Raw genomic sequence first — 10,526 nt, forward strand, 5'->3', positions numbered from 1 at the left:
TAAGCGCTGACAGCTGCGCAAAGAGAGAGAGAGAGAGAGAGAGAGTGAGAGAGAGAGTACAGCAGAGGAATACTGATAAACACATGGTACTGAGCATTACAACACAAACCAACACAAAATAATTTATAATGTGTGTGTGTGTGTGTGTGTGTGTGTGTGTGTGAACACTGACAACTTGGTATTCCGACTACACGTAATATTAGGGTACGTGCTGCATATCTTCTAGTAAATCTGTAAGGAGATAATGGGATCACGGAAAGTCACTATCAGTGTTCAATAAAAATGCCAAATTGTTTGATAATGAGTTCTCAGCAATGTTTCAAAACAAATACCTTTACACGACTGGACTGGACGCGATATCCAAAGCTTAGTGTTTGGCCAGATAGGTAAACTGACAATTTGACGTGAGTTTAAGAGAAATCTAATATGATACTCCTAAGTGGTCAATAGCAACGCACACAGTTTTATTACTGGAAAAATAAAACCGTCGTTTATGTATTTATTCCCTCCAAATAGCACAATAGTTAGCTAATAAAGTCAAACGGATACACTTACCAGGCACGTTTTGTGTCGGACGTAACCATGGTAACTTAACCGAGTTTACCCAGAACGAATGCAGCTGTTCAACTACGGTAGCTCCACAAACACATACGTGCTTTTTCAAAACACTGTGATATAGTTAATTTATTTAAGATGTCTCTGAAAGTACTTCACAATGTTTTGCATGAACGTTTTAGAAATATTTTCCCCTAAAAACCTCATAAACATTGCCGATAGAATTTTCAATTCGCTTTCAGTGATCGTCGCTCTCGTGCTTTATGTCTCAACCGGCTTTCTGTCTCAGCTGAAGGTCATGACAGTCACCTGATCGAGTGTGATGCGTTCATTTGTATTTGAATGAAGTTTGGCAGTAGGAAACATTTCATCATGTTTTGAGAAACATTGGGGTGGCACCAACTAGATGTTTTGTAAGTTTACATGTTTTGCATGTTATACTGCCTTCAGTAATTTCAGCGCATTAAACAAAGGTTGCTTTGCATGGCCTTTTGTTTTTATACTCCTCGTAAACAAGTGGAAGACGCTTGGAAGCTGTAGCAATCGAAAGTGACATTCTGTTTTGTTTCAGCTATGTATTTTCATCCCGCACATAGCCTAATAACGCTATGTTTTGTTATATTCCTCCAACAAGCTGTCCAGCTTCCGATATCCACGCTTATATTGTGCTGTGGGTGCTATCTTCACAGAAGTGAATGTAGTAGACTGGTATTGTTCCGTCATGTGTTCAAAGCTGGGAATTTACGCCTTATCTATGTCCAACTGATTTGGAGCTTCGTAACATGGTTAATTACGCAGATTCTTTTCAGAAACAGACGACGAGGAGTCTTGTTTGCCATCCTGCTGTGCGCTAGCATCTCCAAAACATCATGCCTTTGACAGCTGCTGTCATCGGTGGAGTGCAGAAATTAGTTCTATATGAAACAAGAGCGGTATGTATGATTACAGCGACACTAAACTAACTAGCATGTCAATGCTTTAATCGCACAACATAAGATTTTCTTTTCTTTCTTTTTTTTGTTTGTATTTTTTATGCGTGTTTCTCTACGGGAACACAGTGTTCTTTCTGTAAACATGCCGATGTGATGGCTGCGTTGTAACGCAAGATGGCAATCTGTAACAGGGGGGGGAAAAAAAGCAAAGTCTTGGTCTTAGGTCCATCGCACCAAGAAAGAACACAAGCACCGATACAAAAATACTCTTCTTTCGTGGCCCTGAACCGCTTGGCTCTGTAAAGTACGTTTATAGCAGGGCGACTTAGTTTCACTTAAACATGTGAGATGTACCGCGAAAGAGGAACAAATTTCGACGGTGGCTTTCTGAATTTACCCTAATTTATTTTTATTTTTCTTCATGAGAGACACGATTGGGGAAACCGTTGTGACGTCTATATTCCAAAGCATGATTAAAAAGAACATAAGTTGAGATTTGCATCATATTGCAGTTTGCCCAAGGACACAGTTTTCAATTGTTTGATCTACTCAAGCACAGACATCTCGATGTCGTTGGAGTCCTCATTGTTTCCTCTACAACATGAGTACCTGAATTTATGCATGTTAATATGGCGATTATGGAAAATACAGAAAATTGGCCTTATAATTTTCATTTGTTGTTCAAAGATTTGTGATAAACTGATATAATCATTTTTAAAACTGGATGCGAAGAGCCTTTTGAGACTTAATCCAAATTATGCAAAGGAGGGTGCAGATGAGTGTAACTCTGTAGGTGTTATCAGAAAGCAAATTACAGTTTACCGCTATGCAACAGTACGCAGCGCAAGTAGCTTTCTACTCATCCTCCCAGAATTCTTGAATTACTCTGGAAAGGCCATTAGAGGTCTCTCATTGGCTTTAGCCTCTCTATTGTTGCTACTGTATTTCTCTTCGCTGTTCTCCTCCACATTAGTTGTGTGTGCTCTTCTGCTTTTAAAATGAACGAAATTTGGAGGAGAGTAAAAATGACACAAAAGCAAGAATCCACGGGAATAACGGGGCTTTTTGGGGTTGCGCTCGCCCGTAGAATTCTTCCTCTTGCCTTTTGTCACGCACTGTTTTGTCGAGGAGTCATTTCCGCGTAGCGAGAGACGAGAAGGTGGTCTTTCGACTGCCACCTGAGAGTGTTAATGTGCTGCTATCCTCTCAATGCCGCTTCTCTCTCTCTCTCACTCTCTCTCTCTCACTCTCAGTCTCTTTCCCCACTCCGGGTCTAATAATTCAGTCGGGACAGAACAGAACAGACTGGCCCGTCGGCATGGCAGAGCTTTCATTTTCTATTCTCCCACCAAAAGAAGCATGCATTCATATGAGTGTTAAGGAAGAGACTGTTCTGCTCTGTCCAACAGCATTAAACCCACTGTCTAATTTAATTCTCTGTGCGAGCAGCAGGGGAAAAAGGCAGGGCTCCGATGGAAAACCGCACAAAGCGGAACACAAGCCACGCTAGCAGCGAAAGCGCTAGGAGAAGAACATTGTAGAAATGATATTTGAAAGTGAGTGAAGTTGAATGTGAAAAAATGTGGATTGGTGTCCAGTGTCTGTAGGGATGTTCCTGTGTTGGAACATTAAAGGAATCGGCATCAGCTCTTCAAATCAACCTGTGATTTTAAAACACACGCACACACGCACACACACACACAAGCCAAGCCTTCACATAGAATCCAGCTGACAGACACTTGTAAATCACTGCATTAGTTCCAGAGCTGGAATGAAGCCAGCGCTGTTCATGAGAAGAGATTTGTTTAGTTTACCATTACAGTTACAAACAAGTGCCCATTAGTGATACTGCAGTAATATCCATGTGGGTTCAAAGAGTGAAGCTGTGAAGCCTCAGTGGGTGGAACAGTCATTCTGAGCTCAGTTTTTATTTAATTAGTCTTTGTCATGTCGCAGGGATTATGGGTCTATGAAAATAAACTCAGATTATGCTTTTTTGTCCATAACTGAGTCTTACTGTAAGTGCCAGAGACAATGAGGCATCCTACTCAGAGCTTCACCAGCATTATGACAGTGTGTGAGTCGGGCTGCTATTGGGGGATTACTATAATTAGGTTTAAGTAAAAGCTTCCTTTACAGCTTTAAATAACTGAGGTTGGTTTGTCTGTTTGTCTGTTTGTTTGTTTGTTTGTTTGTTTGTTTGTTTGTTGTAGATGCTGACACAGTATTTTCTTCAGTTCTTGTTTGTGTTCATGACAATTAATGGAGATGTGATATTTTCTGTTCCGTTGTCTGTAGAGGTATTTCCTTGTTGGGAGCAATCATGCCCAGACCAAACACAGGGTCCTAAAAATCGACCGCACGGAACCACGGGATCTGGTCATCATTGATGATAAGGTAAGAGACAGAGAGGAAGACAGACAGAGAGAGAAATACAGAGAGACAGACAGGCAGACAGACAGAGGGAGAGAAAGAGATGAAGAGAGAGACAGAGAGAGAGGGAGAGACAGAGAAAAGAAAGAGAAATGTTGTGTGTCAGTGCGCTGGTTGCGCTTATGTAATTTTCGCTCTGGGAAAATTGCACAATAGCTTAGCCCTGGGTCGAAGCGAGAGCTTGTGACAACCCCGCTGTTGTGACATGCACATAACACAGTGCTCACACCCCATTAGTCTGCGTGTTAGTGTGTGTGTGTGTGTGTTTGAAGGTAGATGTCTAAGTACAAGCTTGTTTGAAAATTCTGCTTTCCTCTAATCAGCTTTATGATCTCGGCTGTATGAGGGGTCAGGTCACTCTACATGGAGAATATCCTTCCCCTTCAACTACCATCTGTGTCACACTGACTGAGAGAGAGAGAGAGAGAGAGAGAGAGAGAGAGAGAGAGAGAGGAATGCACTTGACAGATGCTGGCAGCCCTCTGCTTCCATCCGACCCTCCCCCACTCCCCCCCACTCCACCTCCCTCACACTCTCTCTCTCCCCCCAGTATAACTGAGACTGAGTGTAGACCGCGGGATTTTGACAATCCGATTTGAACTCTGCTCTCTCTAAACTGCTGGACTTTTGCGAATAGGCATTCTTTAGTGGAGCAGTACTGACTGACTGATCAGTGCATAGAGGAGTAGGTGAGCGGGTGAAGACAGAGTGGTGATGGTGATTGTCTGCGTGTTAGTGTCAGAGTGTATATGCGAGGAGAAGGTTATGCAGGCACTGAATCACTGGGAAAAAAAAAAACCAAACTTGTTTACACTGACCTGGAGAGCAGAGTCGTTCGTGGTTACATGATCTGCTCTTCCTGGAGAGCCTTGGAACAGTTTCGTTCGGTGTCTTCCCAACCTCCACCGCCCCCTCCCCCCCCCCCCCCCGTTCTGTCGCTCATTCTTTTCTCTTCTCCGGTCTCTCTTGTTCTCCCCTCCACGACCTGAACCTCGCCGTTGCCCTATTTAGACCGTTGGCTTAGGGAAGTGTCTGGTTACGGAGTTTCGCGCTCTCAGACGCAGAGACAAGGTCAGTGCGCTTCGACACTTATTTCACGGCTGATTTCTTATGAGGGTCATGTTTACGAGGGCCCGAAGAGACGCAGAGCGAGTGGAATTTGATCAAGGGGATCAGAGGGCGGGGGGAAAAAAAAACCAAAACAAAACACAAAAAAAAATAACGAAATGACATCGCCTGACCTAGCCTGTCTGTTCTGTACCTGAGAATGTCCGGGCAACAACGCTAGCATTGAGCATCTCAAACGTCAGCCACTGCTGCTGAAAAGATTCCACCGTAATCTCTGATTCAACATTAATCTGTCAACACTCTTTGCTTCTTTCTGCGTTTGTTCTGTTGATGAACAGTTAGTGATGATGGTCAGTTAGGTTTCAGTCCCTTTCAGCCTATGTTAGTGTTTCACTCAGAGTGACAGTATTTCAGCTGCAGGAGAAGAATCCTTTTAAGTTTCTCAGTTGAAAATAAATAATAAAAATAAGACGTGTGTCTCTCACTGTGTGTGTGTCTGTGTGTGTGTGTGTGTGTGTGTGTGTGTGTGTGTGTCTGTCTGTGTGTGTGTGTGTCTGTGTGTGTGTGTTTATGTACATGCTCCTCCTCTCCACAGCATGTGTACAGTCAGCAGGAGGTGCGGGAGCTCCTGGGGAGGCTTGATTTGGGGAACCGCACAAAGATCGGACAGAAGGGCTCCTCCGGCCTGTCGAGGGCGGTGTCCGCCTACGGCATTGTGGGTAAGCACCATTTAGCCCAGTAAGAAAATGTGGTTGGCTGTTGGTCGTTTGTTGGAAAATGCGATGGGTTATCTGTTTTCTTAAGAGATGTCTGAGACCCTGCCCCCCCGGGCCACTACCCCCAATTCCCTGTTCTCTGGCAGTCTGTGTGATGTTTCCATTGGCAACCATTATGATGTCACTACCTTAGCCGGCTCCTTAAGAAGGGGTAATTGACTGTCAATAATGTTAGCTAGTCCGCTGGTCTAATTGATATTGCGTAATCCACTATTCACGGTGTAATCTGAAATAGCGACTGAACATGGCCCCATTAATTTATCATTACGGGAAAGCAGTACTTGAACTTGGAAGCTATCTGTCCGTTACTGAATGTTTTTTTTTTTTCCCCTCAAAATAGGGCATGCCACACTTGCATTATTATTTTTTTTTTTTTTTAGATTATCTAATTTAGTTACTCAATGCTGGGTTATTTTAGATTTCTCATTTTTTTAATGTAGCTTTCATGTCTGTCTGTCTCCATGTCTCCACTGTTTTGTGAAAGGAGGCAAGCTTGTGAGATGAGTTCATTCTTTCTGCTGATTGGTTTGGTTCTCTGGCAGGCTTTTTGCCTGAAATGTCAGGTCGTGCTTCTGAGGTCACAGAGAACAGCTAAAGTGCGAGATTTAAAAAAAAAAAAAAAAAAAAATTGAAAAACTGAACGAGTCTGTGTGTGCGTCTGTGGTTTGATGAGTATATCTTGCAGAGCTGTATGTGTCTGTACTTACAGACAATCTCCCTATCTTCATACATTCAGTAGTCAAGCCGCAGTAGTCAAGCCGCATATACGACAATCAGGTAGAGGCTATGTAAGCGCGTACAAAGAACTTTTGTTACATAAGCAGTTCTCTCTCAATCCAAACACACTGTTTTGTTGCCTGAAAAGTCTCATTTTTCGTGTTTGTGCTCTCTAACAAGATCGGGATTGTTTCCAGAAGGCTAAGTGTATGCTACTTCAGGGAATGTGCTGTTTTTTTTCCCCGGCGCTCGTACACTAAACGGAACGCCGCACTTAACACTTCGGCCAAGACGTATTGACAGGAGTCTTGACCCACATATGTTATAATGACACAGATCAGAGAACAGGGCCACTGGATCACGTCTCTTTCCTCCCTGTCGGTTTTTTTCGGACTGTGTTTAGATTACCTCTTTTCGTAACGATTTGTGTTACACAACCCCTGGTTGCTATCACGTCCTTTCAAAGCCGGTGAAAGAGCTCATTCGTACGACGGCGCTGCTCAGATTCGCGAGCGCAAATGGGCAACATGCGGCCATACACACATGAAAACGAACACGGTATGCCCTCACCCAAATAGAGCTATTGTATGGTGATGCCTGTAATAGCTCTACTTTTCTACAGCGCTGACCTGTTAAGAAAAAAAAAACGCCCCCAACTCCTTGAGAAAAGAAATTGACATCCCGACTTAACAAGGCATTGTAATATTGATAATAACCGTCGTGTAATAGCGATATGCGTAGATACTGTGATATTTCACGTAGTCACATCTCAGCAAGCGAAAAATCTGGGTCATTAGATCCATTTCCTTATGGACGGACGCTTTTGACTCCCTGTAAACTGAAGAGAAGTTTATATATATATATATACGTGTGTGCGTGTGTATATATGTGTATACACATATATACAAATTCACACATACATACAGTATATATTAAAGAAAAACTGTTTCTGCGACAAAAACTGCATTCGCATTTGACATGCGTGGAACTCCACTGAGCAGTGTATGAATTTCAAGGCTGTGTGGGGCATAATGGAAAACTGAATGTAGAATCCTCAATGCTGTGGAAGTTTTTTTTTTTCCCTTTTTTTTTTTTGGTTGAATAGTCCTTAAAATAACTGACAGTGATGAAAAAGAATACAATGACCGGCAAAAAAGAAAAGAAAAGAAAAGAAAAAAACAGGTGAAGAGATAACATGGTTATTGACAGTGTGTAAGAACCTCTGAGAAAATTCATTGTAAATACTTCACGTATTATATTGAGGTCTCTTTGGTTTAGAGCTGATCCTGTTCCTGTACTTTTCGCCTTGAGCTTAACATTCCATTTTGAAAACCCATTAGAATCATGTGGGTGTTTTCGGACGTGGCTTATTTGGAAATTTTGGGTGTAGTGTAAAACCGTAAAAGAAAGTTTCTTTTCTGACTGTACTGACTTTCTGATGAACTAGTGGACAGTCGAGGTTTTGTTTAGTTTCCAAGTGATTTCGGTTTCATAACAGGCATCCACTGCCTGCATGATCAAAAAGAACACACATACACACACACACACACACACTTGCTGAGATGAGCATGTGAAGTGGGAATATCAGACATAAATTGTATAGAAATGGAATGATCATTTTTATTTAATTCCATTTATAAGAATTGTATTTCATTCATTTTTGCTGCCTGACCGGTCTGTATGTTTCCGACAGGCTTTGTGCGCTTTCTGGAGGGTTATTACATCGTCCTGATCACCAAACGCCGCAAGATGGCCGACATCGGCGGGCACGCCATCTATAAGATCGAGGACACCAGTATGATCTACATCCCCAACGACTCCGTCCGCGTGACCCATCCAGACGAAGCCAGGTAGGGGGGTGGGCCAAACTCCAGAAAAACACAGCTTGTGGTCCCCTGTGTTATGTCACTTCTAAAGGAACTGAGCTTCAAATTAGCCTTCATCAAGTTAGCCTCCGTTTTTGGCTTGTTTTGAGGTCAGCTCTCTCTCTCTCTCTCTCTCTCTCTCTCTCTCTCTCTCCCTCTCCCTATCTCTCTCTATCTCTCGCTCTCTCTCTAGCTCTCTATCTCTCTCTCTATCTCTCGCTCTCTCTCTAGCTCTCTATCTCTCTCTCTATCTCTCGCTCTCTCTCTAGCTCTCTCTCTCCCTCTCTCTCTCTCTCTCTCTCTCTCTCACTCTCTATCTCTCTCTCTCTCGCTCTCTATCTCTCTCTCTCTCTCTCTCCCTCTCTCTCTCTCTCGCTCTCGCTCTCGCTCTCTATCTCTCTCTCTCTCTCTCTCTCTCTCTCTCTATCTCTCTCTCTCTCTCTCTCTCTCTCTCTCTATCTCTCTCTCTCTATCTCTCTCTCCCTCTCTCTCTCTCTCTCTCTCTGTCTGTCTCTCTCTCTCTCTCTCTGCTTTCCGTCCCTCACCCCTTCTGTTTTCTTTCACTCATTCAGTTTAAGAAAGCTAAAATTCAGTAAAGCTACTTCTAAAAAATATTGCCAAAACAGCTTGGGATACGTGTAGTCATGGAGACACGTAGACCTTTATGAGTAACACTGAGTTAGACGACACTGACAGTAGTTCAGTTCTATCCTTTCCCCTCATAACCCTGTAGTGCATGTGTCTCTGTGGCCGTGTTCACACCTCGCATTAGATCTGATTTTGCTGATCTGGTCACAAATGGACAGCTCTAAAGTACAGGTGAAAAAGGCACCCAATGCGCATTGATGTCGCTTCGAGATCCGATGGCTCAGACCACATTCGGAGGTGGTCTGGACCGCGTATGACCACATTCTTTTAGCAGTGTAAACGCAAATGGGATCTTGACCGCGTTAGACGACCGTCTACTCGACTGACGTTGAGGTAAATACGTTAGATGTAAATAAATCATGTTACAAGTCTACAGGTTAAACAAAACACTTCTGCAATGAATATTTGACTGCTAAACCACACTGCAAATTTACAACAATAATTCTGTTCGTATAGACATTTAACATACTTCTCGTCATCTACAATCAGTTTATTGATATTGATTTATTGCATATAGAGCGGGATAGTGAGATCCGATCGCAAAGTGGTCACTCATGACACGTGAGGAGACAGATGCCAAAGCCAGGTGTAAACAGAGGTACTTTTAGGGCTGTCCACTTGTGATCGGATCACCAAAATCGGATCTAATGCAGGGTCTAAACAGGGCCTGTGTGTCTCTAATGTGTCTGTGTGTCTGTGTGTCTGCCTTTGAATTTGGGCCAGCAAGAAGGCAACCAGGGTCTTGGCGGCTTGTCTCTCACTGTGTCTCTCTCACACATACACACAAACAGGAATTAACACACTATTACAAAGGTGCTATGGCTCATTTTGACTTCGGGAAGTAATTCACACCTCGCTGTTCTCCTCACAGCTCTCTCTGTGTGTGTGTGTGTGTGTGTGTGTGTGTCTGTCTGTCTGTCTGTCTGTCTCAGTTTGCTAGTGTGGTGACAGTCTGACCTTGAAGCAAGCTTTTCTCTGCATCAAACTTCCCCCTTGTGCTTCTACACTGAAAACATCTTTTTATCTGTGGGTTTTCTGCTGATCTGTAATTGTATTAATGAGCACAATAACAGTTGACATACGACTGGTTTCTTTTCACCGAGGCTTTCTTAAAACCGAGTTATGAAAATTGTATCCCAACCAGTTGATATAATTTATATGAATTGATTTTTTTTTTTCACTTCCCATCAGATACATGAGAATCTTCCTGAATGTGGATCTGTCCAGTAACTTCTACTTTAGGTGAGTGAGTTATGCCCTTGGTTTCTATAGAAACATACCCCAGTGTGTGTCCAGCTAACTCTGTGTGCGTGTATGTATGTGTTTGTGTGTGTATGTGTGTGTTGAGGACACCATGTAAAGAGTACATGCTATTTCAGAGCTGCAGGGTCACAGCTGGATCTTGGCAGCCGGATCTTGTGCTGACAAAGTGTTCTAGTCATGTCTGTGTGTCTATATGTATGTGTGTGTCTGTGTGTCTATATATGTGTGTGTGTGTGTGTGTGTGTGTGTGTGTGTGTGTGTGTATCTAT

General features: G+C 43.0%; 1 protein-coding gene across 1 annotated transcript in view; it reads left to right on the forward strand.

Moving 5' to 3' along the window:
* The first annotated feature begins 1,424 nt into the window (after positions 1-1,424).
* fig4a (FIG4 phosphoinositide 5-phosphatase a) overlaps positions 1,425-10,526 on the forward strand; it is a 64,371-nt gene continuing 55,269 nt past the window's right edge. Inside the window, 5 exon segments of the mRNA XM_030771599.1 lie at positions 1,425-1,487; positions 3,786-3,884; positions 5,584-5,707; positions 8,175-8,331; positions 10,186-10,236. Coding sequence (XP_030627459.1) covers positions 1,425-1,487; positions 3,786-3,884; positions 5,584-5,707; positions 8,175-8,331; positions 10,186-10,236 — 494 coding nt within the window.

The sequence above is a fragment of the Chanos chanos genome, chromosome 4, assembly GCF_902362185.1.
Source record: "Chanos chanos chromosome 4, fChaCha1.1, whole genome shotgun sequence".
NCBI lineage: Eukaryota > Metazoa > Chordata > Actinopteri > Gonorynchiformes > Chanidae > Chanos > Chanos chanos.